General features: G+C 42.5%; 1 protein-coding gene across 1 annotated transcript; it reads left to right on the top strand.

The window, feature by feature from the left end:
• The first annotated feature begins 1,728 nt into the window (after positions 1 to 1,728).
• On the top strand, positions 1,729 to 24,858 carry ANGPTL5 (angiopoietin like 5). The gene is given in 8 exon segments (XM_070751658.1): positions 1,729 to 1,862; positions 6,749 to 6,893; positions 8,654 to 8,757; positions 11,106 to 11,199; positions 12,487 to 12,587; positions 18,166 to 18,286; positions 19,810 to 19,995; positions 23,313 to 24,858. Coding segments are annotated over 8 exon segments (1,164 nt in total). The 5' UTR covers positions 1,729 to 1,760; the 3' UTR covers positions 23,624 to 24,858.
• The last annotated feature ends 213 nt before the right edge of the window (positions 24,859 to 25,071 follow it).

Here is a 25,071-nt window from a genome sequence, read left to right as displayed (position 1 = left end):
TGCTATCTCTTTCTCTCTCTTCCTTTCCTTCTCTCTCTTGTTCTCTCTCTTCCTTTCTTCTCTGTGGAGGCCGGCAAAGCTTTTTCTGGGTAGGCTGGCTGGGGGATAGGGCGCGCGCACGCACGCACCCCCGACGTTCCAAAGAACCTTCTCCGACCTCCGCTGTGAGAAGGTTTTCTCCGAGCGCTCGCCGCCGTTGCAGCCACCACTGCGGGAGGAGCTGGAGAAAGGGACAGATCGGGCGGGCGGGCGTCAGCGGCGAGAAGCCAGGGACGCGAGGGGAGCGGAGGCACTGGGGGGTGGGGCAGCCGCAGAGCCGGCCTCCGCACTTTCATCGCTCCCCACCCCAAACTCCAACGCCCAGCTCCTTACGCGGAAGGGAAGAATTAAGCTCTCCTTTTTCCTGCCTTCCTCCTTTGGGGCCCAGCAGGTTTGCGCCGGCAGCGCCTCGCCCAGCTGGAGCTTCCCTAGAAGCTTCACGGCACACCGGTTGGGAAACGCTGATCTAGATATCTAATTTTCTTCTAACTCAATTCAACCTTAATTTCCTTTGAACCTTAACTCTTGTCTTCACCATTTAACCATCATAATTTTAATTTCTTGCCTCCTATTATTTTTATTTTTTATTTTAACTTTTATATACACTGTTTTATACTTTAACACAGCAAAGGGCTGCAAAAGATTTACTACCACACTGTGTCCGTGGCTTATTTTGTGGGTGCGGCTTGCCGGCCATGTGACCAGGTGGGAGTGGCTTGACAATCATGTGACTGGGCTTAAAGGTGATGGTCATGTGACTGGTTTAAAGGTGGCCAACTTGACGTCACTCATGTCAAGGGTTTGGATTAGGGTTAGGGTGTCTGGCCTCTCCTCACCTCAAAGAGATACAATTTCCCTATCTATTTACTATTACTGAACATCCAAAATATACTATTTAATTCTATGTACAGTATATATGCCATATGTGTACATACATATTACACACAGGCAAACAAAAATGTACATTATCTACTGTATAAACTGTACGTGTATGTACACATACACACGCACGCACACACACAGCTCTTCTAAAATTATATACATTCAATCTCATTTACTGCAATAGGAAAAACATACCCAGAGCCCAGAAGGAAAAAAAGAAAAAAAATTCAATTTTTTTCTACCAGTTCTGCGTACCTGACCATACCCATAGGAACAGATCACTGCTTTAACACTTTATTCTACACCACCCAATGTCCCTCTCTGAGGGATATTGACAGTACAAAGATGTGACTAACCTACAACTCTTTGGGGAGTGAGGGTTTACAGCCCCATTTTTCAAAGTAGTCTGTTCCATGGAGTTTTTGTTTTGTAGATGAATTGGCTGTGTACGGGCATGATCATTCTGTTTAACAAATGATTTTATTGTTCGCTATTTGGCATTGATCCCAAATAAAATATTTCACCTTTGGTTCAAATAGGATCTACTCTGTGTTAGGGTCAGGATTTAGTTAGTTACAATTACCTCAAAGGTAAATAATCTGCAGATTAAATCATGTTATAGTTTATCATTGGCTTTAGGAACAAACTATGTATGGGCTATCTAAAATCAAATTTATATAAGGTTATGAAGTCTGGACATGAAAGGGTTGGCTTTTTGGCTAAAGTTTCTGCTAAGCGCATTCCTGAATGCTTAATTCAAGACTTCATTGGACAGTAGACAGCCTTTTTCCAAGGGAATCTGAAACCGTTTGAAAAATGTTTATTCGTCCAACTCAGACATGATCTACCCTAGTAGATTCACCTCACTGATCTTCCTAAATATTATACTTTTCATTTGGGCTGTTTCAATAGCTCATAGTGCCGAGCCATGTTCTTCAATGGTAAGGTTTGTGTTGTATTGACTTGATAAATGATAGAAACATAGCAAATCCTGATTTCAAGTGGTGGTGTTTATTTCACCCCAAACCACTTCATTTGTTTTGAAAAATTTCTGTTAAAACTGTCTTGAAGCAACTAGCAACATCAACTCTGCTTGTTTTTTTCCTGTTGTTTGATGTAGATTCTGTGAAACCTGCTGAAATTTACCAGGAATTTTGATATTAACTTTTGCAAAAGCAGATAAAACTAACAGATCATTAATAAAAGCAAAACATGGAGGCATTTCTTTTGATAAATTATATGGGAGTGTTGCAATTTTTAGTCATGTTCCTAGATGGATTTGAAGATAAGCACTTGTTTTATTGCACATTTTTATATAAACAAAGGGGAGGGAAAGTTGTGGAGTTGTATTTTTTGGTAATTCTTTTTGTTTGTTGTAATTTTATCTGGAGATTCAAACTGGATTTGAATAAAGTTCTGGGTATTTTAAGGACCAGTTTATCTTTTGCTTATAAGTGTTTTAAGTTACTAAAAGTTCTGGAAATTCTTTTTTTTATTCTATTTTTTTCTTGTCAAAGGATTAGGATTAGGTGAAAGGTGAAATTAGTTGTTCCTCAGTTTATGCATCCCATAACATATCTAATTTCAGCCTTTGCCATTACATTTTGTTATTCTTTTAGGGTATGTGCTTCATACGATGTTCTGGCATGATATCATTGGCCTCAGAAACTGAAGATAATAATAAATTTCTATAGAAACAACAAACAAAATGTTACATGAGCATCCCACAGAAATTTAGTGGAAGTCTATCCAATTGTATTCAGTGGAGTTTCAATCTATACTTAAGAATTTTCCAAATACAAATTAAGTTTTTATTTTCAAAGGAGAATTCTATAATGTGTATCACTTACTATGAACTGTTCTAAGGGAATATATGTTTATGTGAGGATAAAAAGGCCCAGTAGAAATATTTAAATAACCAAAGCATTTTTCTCCCTGGTTTGAAAAAACTAGTTCAATACATTGGGTTTTTTTTAATTCTAAAAATAAAATAAATATTTAAACAGTTATCATGAACATTTGATTTCAAGTCTGATATAGAAACTCTTCCAGAAGGTATGTTTATATCCCAGAATAGTTTTCTACGAGCTTTTTACTTTATTATTTTTATAAATAACTCAAAGTGTCAAACATACCTAATACTCCTTCTTCCTCCTCCTTTTCCCACAAAAGTAACCATGTAAGATTAGTTGGTCCAAAATCACCCACCATTTTTCATGCCTAAGGCAGGACTAGAACCATTGTTGTGAGCCACCCCGAGTCTACGGAGAGGGGCGGCACATAAATCCAATAAATCTAATCTAATCATGCTCTCTTGGTTTCTAACCTGGTGCCTTAACCACTAGATCAAACTGACTCTCTCCAGATATCTTACAATTTTAGTTTTGACATTTCCCCACTACTACGTTGCCTGAAAATTCTGGGAATGGCAGTCCAAAAGCATTTGGAGTGTGCCAGGTTGTATCCGAAGCATGTGTTAGTTCTCTGAATACACCTAGTCAACTATTTGACTAGTCAACTAGTCAACTATGAGCAAAAGGTATGATGCATGAATAACAATAGTACTTAGTTTTATATACCGTTTCACAGTGCAAAACATCATATTGGCTTGCAAAATAATAATAATAATAATAATAATAATAATAATAATAATAATAATAATAATAATAATTTAGATTTGTATGCTGCCCCTCTCCGGAGACTCGGAGATTAGAGATCTTGGCTTGCATAGAACAGAGTGAATATATTTGAGATTAGAATGGATTTAGTTTTGCTCATAGTTGACTAGTAAAAATGCGACAGTATGATTGGCACTCTCTTAATGTCTAGAATTCTATTTAGTATTCTAGAGTACAAAGAGTACAGTCGCCATGTGTTTTACTGCTCAACTATATTATAGTAACAGGAAACTACTCCGAACAAAAGAGTATAGAGTATATAACATAGACTCAGACTTATAAATACTGCCATCTACAGGCTGAATACTACTGTAGCTGTTGCATAGAAACACATTCCAACAATGAGTTCCAACACTTTACCATTTATATGAATGCTTCATGTGGCAACGATGTGACTTAGCTGAAAACCAGTAGTGGGTTCTAAAATCCTTTACTAGGATTTTAAAGTGTGCTGTGTACACTTTTGCTCGCGTGTGACACTTCTGCACACGCGCAGAAGCGTCCTGGGCAAGTGGGCAGAGCCTCCAGCTGCCATCGCTACCAATTCTAAGAACCGGAAGCAACCTACTGCTGCTGGAATCAATACTGTATCTGCCTTTATGTGAAAGCTTTAGTTAACTAAAGGTAGCATGGGTGACAGAAGTCAGCGTTTATGAATGTATCCAGTATTGCAACAGCATCTGAATGATTACACTTTGTGATTTAAGAGATGTCACTGGTAAATAACATGTGTGAAGGGAAGGGAAGAAAAGGGAGGGAAAGGAAGACATGAATGTTTGTGAAACTAAGAGAAAAGGGAAAGATGTAATTGACCTGAATGAGAAACCAGGAGAGCGTTGGTTCTAAACCTGCCTTAGGCATGAAAAATGTTTGGATGACTTTGGACCAGTCCCTCTTTCTCAGTCCAACTAATCTCGTAAGCTAGCTGTGAGATAACTTACAAGTTCCTGTATATAAAAAAGTACAGTGGTACCTCTACTTAAAAACTTAATTCATTCCGTGACCAGGTTCTTAAGTAGAAAAGTTTGTAAGAAGAAGCAATTTTTATTTTATTGATTTATTATTTGGATTTGTATGCCGCCCCTCTCCGAAGACTCGGGGCGGCTCACAACAAGTGTAAAACAAATCATAAATAATTCAATTAATTAAAATATTTAAAGATTTTAAAAAACCCATATGCTAACAGACACACACACATTAAATGTGCCCAGGGGGAGATGTTTAGTTCCCCCATGCCTGGCAAAGGTGGGTTTTGAGGAGTTTACGGAAGGCAGGAAGAGTAGGGGCAGTTCTGATCTCCGGGGGGAGTTGGTTCCAGAGAGTCGGTGCCGCCACAGAGAAGGCTCTCCCCCTGGGGCCCGCCAACCGACATTGTTTAGTTGACGGGACTCGGAGGAGGCCCACTCTGTGGGACCTAATCGGTCGCTGGGATTCGTGCGGCAGAAGGCGGTCTCGAGGATATTCTGGTCCGATGCCATGAAGGGCTTTAAAGGTCATAACCAACACTTTGAATTGTGACCGGAAACTGATCGGCAGCCAATGCAGACTGCGGAGTGATGGTGAAACATGGGCATACCTGGGTAAGCCCATGACTGCTCTCGCAGCTGCATTCTGCACGATCTGAAGTTTCCGAACACTTTTCAAAGGTAGCCCCATGTAGAGAGCATTACAGTAGTCGAACCTCGAGGTGATGAGGGCATGAGTGACTGTGAGCAATGAGTCCCGGTCCAGATAGGGCCGCAACTGGTGCACCAGGCGAACCTGGGCAAACGCCCCCCTCGCCACAGCTGAGAGATGGTTTTCTAATGTGAGCTGTGGATCGAGGAGGACGCCCAAGTTGCGGACCCTCTCTGAGGGGGTCAGTAATTCCCCCCCAGGGTAATGGACGGACAGATGGGATTGTCCTTGGGAGGCAGAACCCACAGCCACTCCGTCTTATCCGGGTTGAGTTTGAGTCTGTTGACACCCATCCAGGCCCCAACAGCCTCCAGGCACCGGCACATCACTTCCACCGCTTCGTTGACTGGGCATAGGGTGGAGATGTAAAGCTGGGTATCATCGGCATATTGATGATACCTCACCCCATGTCCTTGGATGATCTCACCCAGCGGTTTCATGTAGATGTTAAATAGCAAGGGGGAGAGGACCGACCCCTGAGGCACTCCACAAGGGAGAGACCTCGAAGACGACCTCTGACCCCCCACTAACACCGACTGCGACCGGCCAGAGAGGTAGGAGGAGAACCACTGAAGCACAGTGCCTCCCACCCCCAACCCCTCCAACCGGTGCAGAAGGATACCATGGTCGATGGTATCGAAAGCCGCTGAGAGATCGAGGAGCACCAGGACAGAGGATAAACCCCTGTCCCGGGCCCGCCAGAGATCCCTTAGGAATCAATGTAAAAGCAAATTATGCAAGCGATTGGGGAAAACCACAGGGAGGGTGGAGGCCCTGTTTCCTCCCAGGAGATTCCTAGAGAGGCCCCACAGAGGCTTCTCCCCACCTCTTTCAGCTGTTTCCTCCCAGGAGATTCATAGAGAGGCCCCACAGAGGCTTCTCCCTGCCTTTTCCGGCCCTGTTTTCTCCCAGGAGATTCCTAGAGAGGCCCCACAGAGGCTTCACCCCATCTTTTTCAGCCCTGTTTCCTCCCAGGAGATTCATAGAGAGGCCCCACGGAGGCTTCTCCCTGCCTTTTCCGGCCCTGTTTTGTCCCAGGATATTCCTAGAGAGGCCCCACGGAGGCTTCTCCCTGCCTTTTCCGGCCCTGTTTTCTCCCAGCAGATTCCTAGAGAGGCCCCACGGAGGTTTCTCTCTGCCTTTTCCGGTTACAGTTTCAGAGGCTTGGGCAGTTGGGGCCAGTCAGGAATGGGATATGGGGGTTCTCTGAACTGAACAGAATCTTAGCTAGAGCTTCTCCCAAACCCCTGCAAACCCACAGCAGCCTACCCCTGTGGATGATATGAATGGAAGTTTTCAGAAATGGGTATTTGAGATAAGGGAAATAGTCACTTTCTCAGTTCTGAAAATGCAAAGGCTTTTAATTTCCACTGTGTTTATTTGTTTTGTATGATGTTAGGCATCTTGGTACTATATACAGTAGAAATCAATATTTTTTAAGAAGTAAAGTTTTGTTTGATTTAATGTTACAGGGCAATTCTACAGCAACCGTAGCGGTGGAGCCTGCCAGTCTAGTGACAAAAAATCTCTCCACGGACAATTTAGAGAAGAAAAAGAATGAAGCATCCTCTGCGGCTCAACCTAAACTGTTAAGGGAAGAAAAACACTATATGTGTCGTATGTATAATTTTATTTTAAGTACTCTTTCTTATCATTTGTTATTTGAGACCAATCAACCTATCTAATATATACCATATTTTTCAGTGTATAAGATGCACCTTTTTCCTCCTTAAAAGAGGCTGATAATTTGGGTGTGTATTTTACTCTGAATGTAGCTTTCCCCCCCCAGCCCTAAGTAGCTGCTAACGATCTTCCCAGCTCTTACCTTGCAGGCTCTTTCATTGTTTCTCTCTCCGAAGAATGTTTTCCAAGCCCTAAGTCTTTGCAGGATTTTTTCCATTGGTCTAACTTGGTCCAAATGTTTCTTTCCAGCCCTAACCAGGTGCTAATGATGTTCCTAGCTCTTGCAAGCTCTTTCATTGTTACTCTCTGCGAGGAATGTTTTCCAAACCCTGTCTCCCTGAGGCGCGGGAGAGCAGAGAGCAGGCCAAGCGGCCGGAGGTCAGGCAGACCGTTGTTGTTGCTGGTCCCAGCTGCTGCTTTAGGCGCTGCAGCGAGATTTGGCTGCTGCGCATGTGCAGCAACCGAAATCTTGTGCAGACATCCTTGTGGCAGCAAGATTTGGGCAAAAATTGCTGATCTCTTTGCTTCTGCTCATACATGGAAGCAAAACCCCCAGTAATTTTTACCAGAATTGCGCCGGTTGCACATGCACGGCACATATTTATTTATTTATTTGTTTGTTTGTTTGTTTGTTTATTTATTTATTTATTTATTGGATTTGTATGCCGCCCCTCTCTGTAGACTCGGGGCGGCTAACAACAGTAATAAAAACAGCATATAAACAATCCAATATTAAAACAGTTAAAAACCCTTATTATAAAACCAAACATACAGACATACCATGCATAAAATTTTAAAGGCCTAGGGGGAAAGAGTATCTCAGTTCCCCCATGCCTGGCGGCAGAGGTGGGTTTTAAGAAGCTTACGAAAGGCAAGGAGGGTGGGGGTAATTCTAATCTTTAGGGGAGTTGGTTCCAGAGGGCTGGGGCAGCCACAGAGAAGGCTCTTCCCCTGGGTCCCGCCAAGCGACATTGTTTAGTTGACGGGACCCGGAGAAGACCCACTCTGTGGGACCTAACTGGTCGCTGGGATTCGTGCGGCAGAAGGCGGTCCCTGAGATAATCTGGTCCGGTGCCATGAAGGGCTTTATAGGTACGCCCTGCGGCAAGGGAGCAAGGCTACGCGCTCCCTTTCCACTACCAGAACAGTGTTCCCATTGTTCCGATTTGTGGCCCATTCCTTTTCTATCCATATATGCTAAACTTCTCAACAAGGGCCCACCCATATCGGTTTTTGGCAGTACACTACTTGTGAGCTGAACTTTTCAGAGAAAGCCACTTGATAGTTTTTTTTTTTACCATGATGATGAAATAAATATCATTTTTCCAGACTAGTTCATTGTGTTGAAATTCTACTTTGTTTCAAAATGTTTTAAATCTACTAACACTGACCTTTACAAGCACCTTATACTGAAGTCTTTGGCTTGTTAGCTCAATATTATCTATATCTGACATATGGTTTTTCTTTCATGCTAGCTATGATTTTTGTTTTTCTGGAGCAGAATTTCATTAGAGTCCATCTCCATTAAAAACAAAACAAAATCTGTTTAAAAAGGTTTTGCACAAACAAACCAATTTAATATGACTTGCAAAAAAAACCCCTGAAAGCAATACAGTACTCCAAATTGCCTCTTGTAATTATACAACATATTCTTTTGATTACTCTAACATAGTTCGGAATCTATATGTTTAAAGGGAATTTGCAGAATTCTCTGATGGAATATGCAAGAAGTACTAAGAAAATGATACGCAACATGATGGATGATCATCAATCTTCTCTAGATTATCTCTCCAATCAGGTAATGGCCAATATTTGCTAAATGGATTTCTTTTTGGGTAATGAAAACATAGTTGAGTTGTAGACAACTTAAAATGAAAAACACAAAAAAAGATTGTAATTCACAGATAATGTATGCACTTTCTCTGAAAATAGCTTTATATTGTTCAGGGGGCGAGTTCTGTATTACAATGTCTGAAAAAACATAACTCCACCCTTGAAAGGCTATAAAAAGGTCATTTACATCATTTTTTGCACAGAAGGAAAAAAATTGCCAAAATCTCGGACGGGCGTATGTTCCCTCATGAGATTTTGCTTCCTGTGCAGGCACAGAAGCGAAAACTTGCTGGGACATTTGTGTGCGCATGCAGGAGAAGCAAATTTGCATGTGTAGCTCAACTTTTGTTACTGGTGCGGCGCCCTTTACTGTTCCAATAGCAACCCACTACTGCTTTGAGTCTTGGTAGCACAGAGGTTAGAATGGAGTATTGCAGTCTAAGCAGGAAAAAGGTAATGCAAACCTCTGTGATCTGAGGATTGTTTGTATTACTTCCAACAACAGAACCCCATGAATATTTCAAAATCTTTTTTTCTACTTAGAATAAGGATAGGATCCTGGAAAACGTTGGGGTTGGCTCTGGCCCAGCTCCTGCCCCAAGGAATGTGGAGTTGGATGCAGGGGAAACATCAACATGTCAGAGGCCTGTTTTATTGCCGACAGAGTCGGACGAAGAAGAAGGTGGGGGTGACTTGGAAGAGTGGGGCTTGGCATACAGCCCAGGAAGCCAATCTCCATTATCTTCGGTCGATTCGGATGAGGAAGTGTTAGACCCAGGCATGCGCAGAATTATGCATCGAAGAGACTAATTGAAGCAATATTACAGGGGATAAGAGAGGCCACCTGTGTTTGGGTGGGGCTCTAGTAGTTAGAGCTGCTGATATAAATAGCAGCGTGCTGGTTTGGCCGTTGTGGAAGATTATCTGATTATTGTTCTTCAGGACCGTGCCTTGCTGTTTCCGGACTTTGTTTGTTGATTTTTCACGCCTTTAAAACCAAAGCAGAGCAAAGTGTGTGTGTGTCTCACTTCATGGAAGAAGGAGGGCTGTGACTTTTCTTCACAGCTGCTAGCTAAGTACTTAAGGACTGATTAAGGGAATTGTACAGACGACCAGGTTGTTTTGGGACGAGTGCTCTTTGCAATACAAAAGGGTGCTTTGTTTCTTTTGAATGTTTGTGATAAAGAACATTGTTTTTGAACTTTCAAGTGTGTGTGTGTGTCTGAAATTTGTACCCTTGAATTTTTGGGAGACTCTTACCATAGAGCCCGGCAGAACAGAAAATAGCCATGAAATTCTTGCACGCAAATCCTTTGGTTTCTCATGGCATTTCCTTGGATTGTGGTCAGTGATGGGCTACCAATTTTTTTACTATCATACTGTGGATGTGGCTTATGCATTTTGTTTTAACATCTTTCCGTTGCAAATTGTGTGTTCTGGGGTGGAGCTCCATTTTTGCTACCCCACTGTGTTTCCTCTTCATTTCCCCTACTGTAGCCCATCCCTGGTTATCTACTATATAAAGTGTATGTACACACACGCACGCACAGCTCTTCTAAAATTATACACATTCAAACTCGTTTACTGTGATAGGAAAAACATATCCAGAGCCAAAAGGGGAAAAAAGAAAAAAAAATCAAACTTTTGCTACCTGTACTGTGTACCTAACCAAAATTTTGCTACTGGTACTGCGTACCTGACGGTACCTGTAGAAGCCCACTACTGATTGTAGTGCACATCTGTGTATTTGGTCATGCCAATTTCTGCTGCAAATGATTGGAACATCCCTACCTTTCTACTATTTTCTTGAGTCAATGAAATGCCAAAACAGCCAGCAAGGGGTTGCTCCCAGTTAGGATCGGTTCTTAGAACTAGTAATGCTAGCGGTGGGAAACTCCGCCCACCCACCCTAGATGCTTCTGTGCTTGCGCAAAAGTGTCACACACACACAAACCAGTAGTAAAGAGTTTTAGAACTCACTACTGAAGACAGCTCTAAAATACAATGCCTTAAGGCACAGATTCCAAACATTCAGCTTGTAAAAATTTCGGAACTAATTTTTTATGCTCAAGAACTACAGAAAAAAAATATTTTTTTTTGGTGGGGTCACTTTAACCAGTCTGCCAAATGCATAACATTGCATTGCTCAGAATTAAACCCCCCTTTCCCCCTCCAAATAAATTAATAGCAGCACAGGAATTATTTAATTTCAGTTGGCACACATGCAATGTTTGCCTTACAAAAGCAGTGACCACATGTTGAGTACTCCCACATGTTGAAGATTTTTAAACATTTCTCTTTTTGGATATGCAGATTAATGAACTTATGAGCCGAGTTATGCAATTAAATGAAGACATGTCCAGAAAACCAATGGAGGTATTTCCCCATCGAGCAGTCCAGTCTCATGGTAAAAAAAAAGGGTTTTTAAATTCCTGATTAGATTTTAGAGTATTTACTGAAATATTCATAGAACTATAAGACAGAATGTTTCTGCCATAAAAGTGATACATCCGATGGAGTGGGATTTTTTTAATTACCGTTTTTGAAGTTTGATTGTTGCTGGTTTCATTTTGAACAGTTGTGGCTGTATTGGAACGGTCTCTCTCTCTCTCTGTGTGTGCCCTTTAACTTCCTGTGCATATGCAGATTCGTACCTGAAGCAAAGCGCTGGACGGCCGGACGAGAAGCACCCCAACCATGGCCCATGGCACCCGCAGTGGCTGCCCCTCTCTGGACTTCAGCCCCGATTTTTCACGGCCCTCCTGCTGTTTGTGCTCCAGCAGCACCTCTTTGGTCTCCTCCCCAGACTCCTGCGGCTCCTTGATGGGCGGGGACGGCCGAAACAGGGACTCCAGGAAGGACGTCTCTGTGACGTCAAAGCTCCGCCCATGGAATTCCCTATTGGGATTCCCCACCTCCGTTTGAGCCTCCCGACCGGCCGAAAGCTCCACGGCTCTTCTGGGAAGGTGACAGTCGGGCGGCGGCGCTTCTCGATGTTGTCCCAAACTCGAACCCGAACTTTTGCCGAACTTCTGCGTTCAGTGTTCAGGAGAATGCCGAGAAGTGCCCCGGCTGTTTCAGAAGATGACAGCCGGGCGGCGGCACTTCTCGGCATTCTCCTGAACCCGAACGTAAACTTTTGCCGAACTTTTTGGGTTCGGGAGAATGCCAAGAAGCGCCTGGCTGTTTCAGAAGGTGACAGCCGGGCGGTGGCACCCAGTGGAGCGCCCATTTTTGCGATTTATTTTTTTGGAGGGGCTTGCACGCATTAATTGGTTTTCCATTGTTTCCTATGGGAAACATTGTTTCATCTTACAAACTTTTCACCTTATGAACCTCCTCCCGGAACCAATTAAGTTCGTAAGACAAGGTATCACTGTACCGTTGTTTTTTAAAAAATAAGGAAGCAAACCCACACTAAAATCTTTCTTGCATGCAAGAGTCCAAAATAGTTACAGAACTTCTTGGCCTCTGAAGATTTCTACCTATTGTAACTAGCCAGAATCCTTTCAAACTGGGGAGAAAAATATAGTCCTATCAGTGGGGGGGGGGGGAGAAATAAAAATCACCCCACGTCTTTCAGATCTATAGTAGAGGGAATTCCATGTTCAAGAGTTGCAATATTGAACAAATCACTGGCCTGAAAAAGGATCTCTTTTATTTAACTAAAACATCCCTTTGTAATCCCCTGTAGGTTTAGATTGCAGTGATATTAAAGATACCATTGGCCCAGTTACAAAAACTCCAAGCGGTTTATAAATAATCCATCCAGAAGGAGCAAGCTATCCCTTTGAGGTAATACTGATTTTTTTTTCATATTTACTATTTGCTTGAATCTACCCCGCCCGTACCAAATTTAGGGCAGCTTATCTACAGGAAACCTGACTACCGTTGATTCAATTAATCCAATGTTCTGGCTTTCTCAGGATGCTAGACAGGGTTCACACAACTCACTAGGCTTAAAAGGGGTTAGCCAGAAAGCTGGGATAAGATTCGGTGGCAAGGTTGGGAAAAACTTTGGGAAATCCCCAAAAGAGGAAAATTGTTTTGCACAGAATTGTAGTTTTGACAAATTATTATTATTATTATTATTATTATTATTATTATTATTATTATTATTATTATTATTATTATTATATATTGGATTTGTATGCCGCCCCTCTCCGTAGACTTGGGGCAGCTAACAACAGTGGTAAAAACAACATGCGACAATCCAATACTAAAACAGCTAAAAACCCTTATTTTAAAACCAATAATACATACAAGCATACCATACATAAATTGTAGAAGCCTAGAGGGAAAGAATATCTCAGTTCCCCCATGCCTGACGACAGAGGTGGGTTTTAAGAAGCTTACGAAAGGCAAGAAGGGTGGGGGCTATTCTAATCTCTGGGGGGAGTTGGTTCCAGAGGGCCGGGGCCACCACAGAGAAGGCCCTTCCCCTGGGTCCCGCCAAATGACATTGTTTAGTTGACGGGACCCGGAGAAAGCCCACTCTGTGGGACCTAATTGGTCGCTAGGATTCGTGCGGCAGAAGGCGGTCCCGGAGATAACCTGGCCCGGTGCCATGAATGGCTTTATAGGTCATAACCTATAGTTAAAAATTAGGACCAGGGCTGTCTTAACATATGAGTCTGATGGGCACTTGCCTAGGGTCCCCATGGACATTGGGGCCCCATACTAATCTGTGTATGTTAACCCTTTGTATCCTGAAAACGCAGCAACATATTTATTACATTTTACTCAGTGAAGGGCTGCCTGTCACTGGCGCTATTAATGCGCTCCCGGAGGTGAGCATGCACGTGCACATCGGCACTATATTCGGTTTCCTGCACATGCTCAGAAACTAGGATGTTCGTGTGCATGGGATTTCACCGAAAATTGACAAAATCTCATGCGCGCAAGCATCCTCACGTGGGATTTGGCTTCCTGCGCATGCTCAGAAGCTAAATCTCATGCCAATGCGTGTGAGATTTTTCTAACTGGAACTGCACACCTGGCCATACCGGCTGCAGCCCAATACTGATTTTACTGCATTTTTAAATTAATACTAACATGCAAATATGTTTAATTTTATCAACCATTTATATTTTAATTCCTGTAAGTTATCCTAGGGGCCCCAGTACACTGCTTTGCCCTGGGACTGGGGGGGGGGGAGCAGGCAGGACAGGGTGGAATGCAGTTCCACCGACGGAAATGAAGATGTGTGTGTAGCTCCAGCTGATTGGCCGCTGTCACTTCCTGGATTACTGGTCTCAGCTCGGCTCCCCTTTCCCCCCCCTGCTGCTTCTGCTGTGTCTGTGCTCCTTGCTTTTTTCCTCTTTCCTCCTTCCTGGCCTTGGATGAGCTTCCCTCTCTCCTGCCTGCCTCCCCTCCAGCCTCATGTGGCCACCTCCCACCTGAGGTGCAAACAGAAGGCATGGGTGGAAGCGGCGCTGGAAGCATTTATCCTTCCGGCAGCACCCGTTCACCTAGCTACCCAGCCTGAGGTAGGGGGGGGCAACCCAGGTAGGAGAGCGCGGGAAACACAAAGCAAATTGTCACCCCAGCGAGCGTCAGTGGTAAGGTTGTAAGTCAAGGACTTAACAGTTCACTTGAACGATGATGATCGTTCAAACCACTCCCACCTGGTCACATGGCCAGCAAGCCAGTCACATGATTAAGCCACACCCACAAAATAAGCCACACCCACAGTGTGGCAGTAAACTTTTTGGCTGCCCATTACTGCCTGCGACCCATAATGCTATAAAGACAGTGCTGTATAGAAGGTCATGATATCTGAAATCATAAGCCTATCTTTCCCACCCTTTGATCACTGGCCCACTAACAGAAAGTTCCTGGACAAAAAGTATTTTCTTAGATAGATGTTCAGACTTAGCAACTTCATGATTTTATGACAAAATAGACTCAGAACAGAACTGCACATAAAAGAGTTCCAGAGTTCTAAGCTGTCAACCTCCCACCCTTCTTGGGCCTATCCCAACACTGTTCCTTACAAAATGAGTGAATAATAAAACCTAAGAAAATGTGCTTTTAATTCAGCACATCGATGAAATTCTGCAGGAGATTTTATAGGGAAAACGCAGCATAAAAATTGAGCTAATGTTATATTTCAGATTATAGAAACATAGAAACATAGAAGACTGACGGCAGAAAAAACCTCATGGGACATCTAGTCTGCCCTTATACTATTTCCTGTATTTTATCTTACAATGGATATATGTTTATCCCAGGCATGTTTAAATTCAGTTACTGTGGATTTACCAACCACGTCTGCTGGAAATTTGTTCCAAGCATCTACTACTCTTTCAGTGAAATAATATTTTCTCACGTTGCTTTTGATCTTTCCCCCAACTAACTTCAGATTGTGTCCCCTTGTTCTTGTGTTCACTTTCCTATTAAAACACTTCCCTTCTGAACCTTATTTAACCCTTTAACATATTTAAATGTTTCGATCATGTCCCCCCTTTTCCTTCTGTCCTCCAGACTATACAGATTGAGTTCATGAAGTCTTTCCTGATACGTTTTTTGCTTAAGACCTTCCACCATTCTTGTAGCCCGTCTTTGGACCCGTTCAATTTTGTCAATATCTTTTTGTAGGTGAGGTCTCCAAAACTGAACACAGTATTCCAAATGTGGTCTCACCAGCGCTCTATATAAAGGGATCACAATCTTCCTCTTCCTGCTTGTTATACCTCTAGCTATGCAGCCAAGCATCCTACTTGCTTTTCCTACTGCCCGACCACACTGCTCACCCATTTTGAGACTGTCAGAAATCACTACCCCTAAATCCTTCTCTTCTGAAGTTTTGCTAGCACAGAACTGCCAATGCAATACTCAGATTGAGGATTCCTTTTCCCCAAGTGCATTATTTTACATTTGGAAACATTAAACTGCAGTTTCCATTGCTTTGATCATTTATCTAGTAAAGCTAAACCATTTACCATATTACAGACCCCTCCAGGAATATCAACCTTATTGCACACTTTAGAGTCATCGGCAAATAGGCAAACCTTCCCTACCAAACCTTCCCCTATGTCACTCACAAACATATTAAAAAGAATAGGACCCAGAACAGACCCTTGTGGCACACCGCTTGTAACCTGTCTCTGCTCAGAATACTCGCCATTAACAATAACTCTCTGATGTCTATGCTTCAGCCAGCTTGAAATCCACTGAACTATCCAGGGATTAAGTCCAATCTTCACTAATTTATCTATCAGCTCTTTATGTGGAACCGTATCAAAGGCTTTGCTGAAGTCCAGATAGGCAATATCCACGGCACGACCTTGATCCAACACCTTTGTGACATAGTCAAAGAAATCAATAATAATAATAGCAATAGCATTTAGATGATATACTGCTTCAAAGCAACTTTTACAGAGTCAGCACATTGCGCCCCCCAAGATCTGGGTCCTTATTTTACCAGCTTGGAAGAATGGAAGGCTGAGTCAACCTTGAGTCTGTCAGGATTGAACTGCTGGCAGTTTACAGAATTAGCCTGCAATACTGCATCCTAACCACTGTGTCACCATAGCGCTAGTGTTTTGGAATGCAATTTATCCATTTGTGATCAACATGATCAACCACTCAACATTTAAAAGATCTCCTAAAAATTAGAGAGAATCTAGAAAAGTGCTCCTTGATTTGAATGAAAGGAGAAAGCGAAATATTGAACTCTTTGAATTAAAGGTTAAGATGTAAATGTGGAAATAAAGAAACAAATGTTGAAACTGAAAGGTAAAATGTAAAATGTTGAACCTTTGGTTTAAAATATTATAAGACGATTAAATACAAGCTGCAGTCCTACACAATATTTTGTGGGAGAAACTGGGTTTATTTCTGTGAAAATGCCCAAGGGGAGTTGTATCTTCAAACCAACCTACTTGGAAATCATTTGCATTTTTTCCACAAAAGCAATGAATGCATTTTCTCCCTATGAGTTAGAAAGGATGGAATGTTTCAGCATACACTGGAATATTTTCGGAAATGCCAAAAATTGTTTCAACCAATGTTAACTTTTTTTCCCAAGTCTTAGAAATTAATACTGATGTCTACAAAAGTTGAAGTCATCAGATAAGTGGAAATATTTAGTCATAACATTGGACGTAGATCAGAAACCAATGGAAAAACATGTTATGACAGATTATACTGTAAAATGAGGAATGAAATTTCAAGTTTCAGAGGGATCAAGACCAAGAAATATCAACAAATTTAATAGGTCTCCTGGTTTAAACACCAATTACAGTGATCCCTCGATTTTCGCGGGTTCAAACGTCGCGAAATGGCTATACCACGGCTTTTCAAAAAATATTAATTAAAAAATACTCCGCGGTTTTTTTCCTATACCACGGTTTTTCCCACCCGATGACATCATACATCATCACCAAGAGTCACTTCTCTCTCTCTTTCTCTCTCTTTCCTGTCATTCTCTGCTTTAATCATTTTCTCATTTCTCTTTTTTTCTCCCTTTTTTTCTATCATTTCTCTCTCTCTCTACCTTCCACTCCCCCCCCTCTTGCTCTCTCTCTCTCTTTCTCCCTGTCTCTCTCCCTCTCTCCTTTCTATCTCGCTTTGTCTGTTGCTCTCTCTCTGTGAGAATGCCTGCCCCGCCTCTCCTGCAGCCCCCTCGCTGACAGCTGGGACGAAAGCACTCTCAGTTAAGAGACTGCGAGAGGGATAGGGCGGGCATTCTCAAAGCGCTCAGAGCGGCTAGCGACTGAATGAGGAGGACGAGAAGCCGTAGCCGCCAGCGCTGCTGTAGGAGGACCCGTGCCACAAGAAAGCCGGTGAGAGGGGCAGATCGGGCGGGCGGGGGGTAGCAGCGAGGGGGCCGGAGGCGCTGGGGGGGGGAGGGCGGGGGCAGCTGACATTCAAAACAATCTTTGCCAGCCTCCGCACTTTTGTCACTCCCTGCCCCCAACTTCCTCTGTTCTAATTCAACATCTTGAGGCATCATATTGGCTCATGACAGGATTCTTTCGCTGCCTTTAATCATTTTCCCCCCAGTTTTTTTTAATCAGTTTTTTTTCCGAACACCATCACTCTACTAAACAAATAATTCCCTCAACACTGTCAGACTTTCTACTAAATCTGCACTTCTATTCTACTAGTTTTTCTCATCATTCCTATCACCCATTTCCTCCCATGTTGACTGTATGACTCTAACTTGTTGCTTATATCCTAAGATTTTTATTAATATTGCTTCTTTATTGCTTATTTGACCCCTATGACAATCATTAAGTGTCGTACCATATGATTCTTGACAAATGTATATTTTATGTACGCTGAGAGCATATGCACCAAGACAAATTCCTTGTGTGTCTAATCACACTTGGCCAATAAAATTCTATTCTATTCTATTCTATTTCAGGTTTTGTGTGAAATGGATTTTAGAGGAGGGGGATGGACAGTGATTCAGAAGAGAACTGAAGGAAGAGTTGAGTTTCAAAGGACATGGTCTGAATATTTGGATGGCTTTGGTGACCTTTCAGGTGTCAATTTATTATTCATGCTACACCTCTTCCTAGTCATTGCAGTGTAGCTCAATGTCCTAAAGTATGGGCCAAAACAGTAAACATGTCAGCGCCCCAAATAGCATTTGGGAAATAAATCAGATTCAAAATCCAATTCTCTCATCCAAGGTTTGATTTATTAACAGTGCCATGTTCATCCTGCCGGGTCAGAGTTGGCTTGACTTGGAACATGCCGACATGAAGCTCCTAATAAATAACTGCATTTCTTTTGAAGCTTGGCTTGAGGCTCATGATTTAATTAGGGCATTGGTAAGAACCCTGACAGGATCATAAGTAGGTTTGGGTGGCTGGGGGGTTGTTCATTGGAATCTTGAGTGCTAAGAGACAGGTAATAAGGTGAAGACTGCCATTATGCAACTAGAGTTGATGGTGTTAAATGGGACATTGAATTGGAAAATGGGAAATTGACCATAGAGATATAAAATAATTTTTTATTAATGTTTCCCACCAGAATCATATTTGGCCATTCTGCTTCTATTAATCTTTGCAAAAACATGACTCTATTGTGATTTGTCTTCATTAAGAACAACTGCATTAAATAAAGTCTATTTTTGAAAGTTTTTGCGTGCAAACACCTGTAATTATGTATATAATTTTAAAGAAAAGCTTACCTCAGAAGAATTTGCAATGACGAAAACAATCCTCTGACGGTGTCAAAGAATTTGCACGCCTAAATTTTTTGTAGTGGAAAAAAGTCCCATGTCGGAACTGTTGCTATAATAATGAGATACACAGTGTTCCCTCGATTTTCGCGGGGGATGCGTTCCGAGACCGCCCGCAAAAGTCGAATTTCCGCGAAGTAGAGATGCGGAAGTAAATACACCATTTTTGGCTATGGGCAGTATCACAAGCCATCCCTTAACACTTTAAACCCCCAAATTACCATTTCCCATTCCATTAACAACCATTTACTCATCATTATTACTGGTACTCACCATTGAATAAGACACTTAGTGATCCTGATATTTATAAACATAATTATTTATTAACGATAATTATTATTTTTTTGCAATAACGCTGATTGGTCGAGATTTCAGCCAATCAGCAATGGCAGACAAAAATTTGGCGATGACATATGATGTCATTGGGTGGGAAAAACCGTGGTATAGAAAAAAAACCCGCGAAGTATTTTTTAATTAATATTTTTTGAAAAACCGTGGTATAGGATATTCGCGAAGTTCGAACCCGCGAAAAGCGAGGGAACACTGTAATGTTTATGCATTTAGTAACATGTTCCTCCCTCCCTTGAACTCCCATGAGGAAATCAGCTCAATGTACCCAGTATTTCTTTTCTCAGCTTCCCAGATCTCCAACTTCTGTTAGCAATTGAATGATGGGCAAGTTGATGGTCTGAAGACAAACCTTTTGAACTTCGATTCTTTAGAATTATTTAATGGCAGTTTCAGAGCAAGCTGTCTGGGAGAGAAAATGGACAAGGCATAAGGATTTTTACAATCTACATTCTGGTTTTTTTTGACTAGGGGAATTTTGGCTCGGCCTCCGAAAGATTTTCCACATAGCAAACCAGAAAGCAACCAGTTTCGTGCTTTACATAGACTTGGAGTCTGAAGACGACATGTACGCGTACGCATCGTATGACGGCTTTTGGCTAGAGGATGAATTGTGCTCCTTCAAAATACATCTAGGACGTTATTCTGGAAATGCTGGTAAGATTTGGAGGGCCAAACAGTCAGTTTTGCAAAGCACGTTACTACAGTATGGGAAAATAAGGGGACAAATAATGTCTGTAGCTACACTGGATATTCTAGAACAGAGGTGTCAAACTCAATTTCATTGAGGATGCATCAGTATTGTGTTAAACCTTGGGGAACTGGGGTGGGTGTGGCCAGGGTGAGCATGTTACTCATGTCGGGGGTGCTGTGGTGGCCCAAGTGCTCTGCCAGCGAAAATGTGCTCCCGAGCTCCACATTTGGCTATATTCTGGTCCGATGCCCTTCATGGCATCGGACCAGAATATCTCCGGGACCGCCTTCTGCCGCACGAATCCCAGCGACCGATTACGTCCCACACAGTTGGCCTTCTCTGGGTCCCGTCAACTAAACAATGTTGTTTGGCGGGTCCTAGGTGAAGAGCCTTCTCTGTGGTGGCCCCGACCCTCTGGAACCAGCTCCCCCCTGAGATTAGAACTGCCCCCACCCTCCTTGCCTTTCGTAAACTCCTTAAAACCCACCTCTGCCGTCAGGCATGGGGGAACTGATATAACTTCCCCAGGCCTATATTGTTTATGTATGGTATGTTGTGTGCATGTTTTTTTAAATTATGGGTTTTTAGTTTTAATTATTAGATTTGTATTGTACATTGTTTTTTCTATTACTGTTGTGAGCTGCAGTAATGGCCTCCTGCAATCCTCTGCAGCCCTCCTGAGTTTGGTTTTCACTGGCAGAGGCACCACACTATTTCCAGGGTGGCATTGCAGGCCAAATCTAAGAACCCCACTGTTAGATATTTGCCTGGGTGACCTACCCAGACAGGGTAAAAGTCAAAAGTTCAGATTTGTTTATTGCATGTTGATTGGTTTCCTTTTTTTGGTGCTTAAAATGTATCTTTGTAAAACTGCCCTGTTGCTGGCCTAGATTGTATAAATAGGAGAACTGTCATTGTATAGAGCTCTCAATACCATTGCTTCTTCACTGAATTGACTTCCTTGTCCTGTTAGCGAAATAAACCTTGTTTGATTCAACCTTGCTTTGAGAGTTATTACACCCACAGGCAGTGATGGGCTCCTACTGGTACGGTCAGGTATGCCGTACCAGTAGCAAAATTTTCATTTTTTTTCTTTTTTCCCCTTCTGGGCTCTGAGTATGTTTTTCCTATCGCAGTAAATGAGGTTGAATGTGTATAATTTTAGAAGAGCTGTGCATATGTGTGTGTAAATACACTTTATATAGTAGATAATCAGGGGTGGGCTACTGCCCAGACAGGGGGGGTGATGCAATAGGGTAGCGAAAATGGGGCTCTACCCCAGAGTACCCAATTTATTTATTTTATTTTATTTATTTATTGGATTTGTATGCCGCCCCTCTCTGTGTACTCGGGGTGGCTAGCAACAGTTAGCACTGAAAGATGTTGAAACAAAATGCATAAGCCACACCCACAGTGTGGTAGTAAAAAATGTGATAGCCCATCACTGCCGGCAGACCAGATCTGTCCCCTGGGTCTTGTGTTTGACATCCCTGTTCTAGAGCCAAGTGGCAATAGCACTTAGACTTATATACCACTTCACAGTGCTTTACATCTCTTTCTAAGCACCTTACAGAATCAGCATATTGCCCCCAACAATCTGGGTCCATTTTATCAGCCTCAGAAGGATGGAAGGCTGAGTCAACTTTGAGCCTGGTGAGATTCAAACTGCCAAGTTGCTTGCAGCAGATGATCAGCAGAAGGGTTGCTTAGATCTGGCCCATGGGATTCAGTATTGGGTTGCTACTGGGACGGTAAAGGATGCCACACTGGTAGCAAAAATTGAGCTGCGCACACAGCTTCTCTTCTTATATATATTACTACATGTCTATTTTTCTTCCTATGTATTTGTGTATTGGACAAATGAATAAATTAAAAAAAATAAAATAAAATTTGCAGGTGTGCGTCCCAGTGTGCTTTTGCTTCTGCGCATGAGCAAGAAGCAAAATCTTGCAAGGGGACATGCCCGTGTGAGAGATTTTGGCAATTTTTTGCTTCCCCGCATGTGCGGAAGCAAAAAACCACCAAAATCTCTCTTTTTCTCCAGTCCGCTACTGAGATTTTGTTTCCTGTGCATGTACAAAGCAAAAACACACTGGGATGCGCGCACAAGAAGAAGTAAAGCTGCATGCACAGCGCACCAGTAGTGGCAGAAATTGGATTTCGCCCCTGATGGGGTTGTGTTGGAAGCAGTGAAGGACTGGCCTGTGGTGCCTCTGCCAGTGAAAACAGAGCTAGGGAGGGCTACGGGCAGCCTACCCGAGCTCAGTTTTTGCTGGCAGAAGGCTGCAGGAGGCCATCACACCTGAAGCTCAGTTGAGCTCATTTTTGCTGCAGAACACTCAGGCCACCACAGGCACCCTGAACACCAGTGACATTGAGCTAGCCATGCTCCCCTGGCCATGCCCCCGGTCCCCCTGCCCGAGGTCATACACAACCCTGAAGTGACCCTCAATGAAATAAAGTTTGGCATCCCTGTTCCTGAGTGTGTGATTTGCAAATGGTGAAGGCTCTCATTAATTCCAAATACAGTGGTACCTCTACTTACGAACTTAATTAGTTCCATGACCAGGTTCTTAAGAAAAGTTTGTAAGAAGAAGCAATTTTTCCCATAGGAATCAATGTAAAAGCAAATAATGTGTGCAATTGGGGAAACCACAGAGAGGGTGGAGGCCCTGTTTCCTGCCAGGAGATTACTAGAGAGGCCCCACGGAGGCTTCTCCCTGCCTTTTCTGGCCCTGTTTCCTCTCAGGAGATTCCTAGAGAGGCCCCACGGAAGCTTCTCCTCACCTTTTCTGGCCCTGTTTCCTCCCAGGAGATTACTAGAGAGGCCCCACAGAGACTTCTCCCCACCTTTTCTGGCCCTGTTTCCTCCCATTAGATTCCTAGAGAGGCCCCACAGAGGCTTCTCCCTGCCTTTTCTGGCCCTGTTTCATCCCAGGAAATTCCTAGAGCGGCCCCATGGAGGCTTCTCCCTGCCTTTCCTGGCCTTGTTTCCTCTCAGGAGATTCCTAAAGAGGCCCCACAGAGGTTTCTCCCCACCTTTTCTGGCCCTGTTTCCTCCCAGGAGATTCCTAAAGAGGCCCCACGGAGGCTTCTCCCTGCCTTTTCCGGACCTGTTTCCTCCCAGGAGATTCCAAAAATCTTGAACACCCGGTTCTTATCTAGAAAAGTTCGTAAGTAGAGGCGTTTGTAGGTAGAGGTACCACTGTACTCATAGAAGAAGCAAATCAAATGATCTTTGATGACCATTGTTCCCTCCTTATTTGTTGTCCCTGCTCAGGTGATGCATTCCGGGGATATAGAAAAGAAGATAACCAGGATACACTACCTTTCAGTACCTTTGATGTGGATAACGATGGTTGCAATCCAGCCTGTTCTCTCCAAGAACCACCTATCCAGAGCTGCAGTAACTTTAGCGAGAACACAGGCTGGTGGTTTAACCAATGTGGTCTTGCAAATCTTAACGGTGTCCACCGATTCACAAGGAAGATGCTGGCGTCGGGTATCCAGTGGGACACCTGGAGAATTGATAACAAGCCAGTTAAAATTAAATCTGTGTCAATGAAGGTCAGAAGAACGTACTTCAGATAACAGGATAATGTCATTAACATCCAGAAATTAGGCTGGCTAATAGCACTTCTTGGTCTAATATGCATAACGTTTAAGTGTAACAATTTATTGAAAGGTTGGAAGCACTTTGCACACTGTGTAATTTTTCAATTACATTTTTCGAGACAATGTAACTACATTTCCACCATAAATGCATATGTAATATTTTCTTGCACTGTTGAATGCATCAGTGATTTACTGTATTAGCATGCCATTACTAGATTGGAAAGCTATAAGCAAGATAATTCCAATTCCCCTCCTTTGCTACTGCTGGTCATCTCTTCTTTTTCCTTTAGAATGGACAGCAGAATTGCAGACCTGCAAATTTAAAATATCAGTGCTATTTTAAGAGAAACGATATGAAAGGAACATAATTGCAAGAGCAATTGTAGTAAAGCAGCAAAGAGAGTAAACAATAGGGCTGGATGAGATATGTTTTTTATTCTGTAGCGAATGATGAAAACAGGGGAATAATCCTCAATGTGGTTAAATATCTGACTGTGCAAAGATAATATTCAGACTGTGGTTAAACTTTTTTTTAACAGAAAATAAAAGAACATAGGTAGCTCTCCTTTAGCAACTGTTCATAGTTAGGATAGAGATAGAGATAAACAAATTTAGGACTGACCAGAAGTGGGATTCAGCAGGTTCTGACCAGTTCTGGAGAACCGGTAGTGGAAATTTTGAGTAGTTCAGAGAACCAGCAAATACCACCTCTAACTGGCTCCGCCCCCATCTGTTACCTGCCTCCGGAGTCCCAGTTGATTGGGAGGAAATGGGAATTTTGCAGTAACCTTCCCCTGGAGTGGGGATGGAATGGAGATTTTGCATTAACCTCCCCCTGCCACATTCACCAAGCCACACCCACCCTGCCCACCAAGCCACACCCACAGAACCAGTAGTAAAAAAAACCCCCACCACTGGGACAGATTTTTGCATTTATGGCCTTTGCAGGTCTATAAAACCAAGGAAAGTTGAAGTAAGATCCTAAGCACAGTTGTAGGTTCATGTAATGGTCACTTTGCTTAACAAACAAGTTGCTAGTCCCAGCTGGGGTCATTAAATAAGGATTTACCTGCTCTGCGGAAAAGGTCTTCTGTCTTTTGCGAGGCTGGATATTTGCAAAAGATAGCTTTTTTGTAGTACATGTTCTGTTAATATCTGGAATGTGTTCTATTCTCTTTAATAAATGCTTTGTTACAGCCTTTTAAAATAAACCCTGTCACTTGGAATTTATATCATGTGGCCTTGTTAAGAGAAAAAAAGCACAGCTTTAATCATATTACAATCCTATGGTTAGCAATCATGACTCACTGAAACCAATTATTATTATTATTATTATTATTATTATCATCATCATTATTATTATCATTATTATTATTATCATCATCATCATCATCATCATCATCATTATCATTATCATTATTATT

The sequence above is a fragment of the Erythrolamprus reginae genome, chromosome 4 (genome assembly GCF_031021105.1).
Source record: "Erythrolamprus reginae isolate rEryReg1 chromosome 4, rEryReg1.hap1, whole genome shotgun sequence".
Lineage (NCBI taxonomy): Eukaryota > Metazoa > Chordata > Lepidosauria > Squamata > Dipsadidae > Erythrolamprus > Erythrolamprus reginae.
The sequence above is the reverse complement of the archived record's forward strand: the minus strand, read 5'-3'. Positions and strand labels throughout refer to the sequence as shown.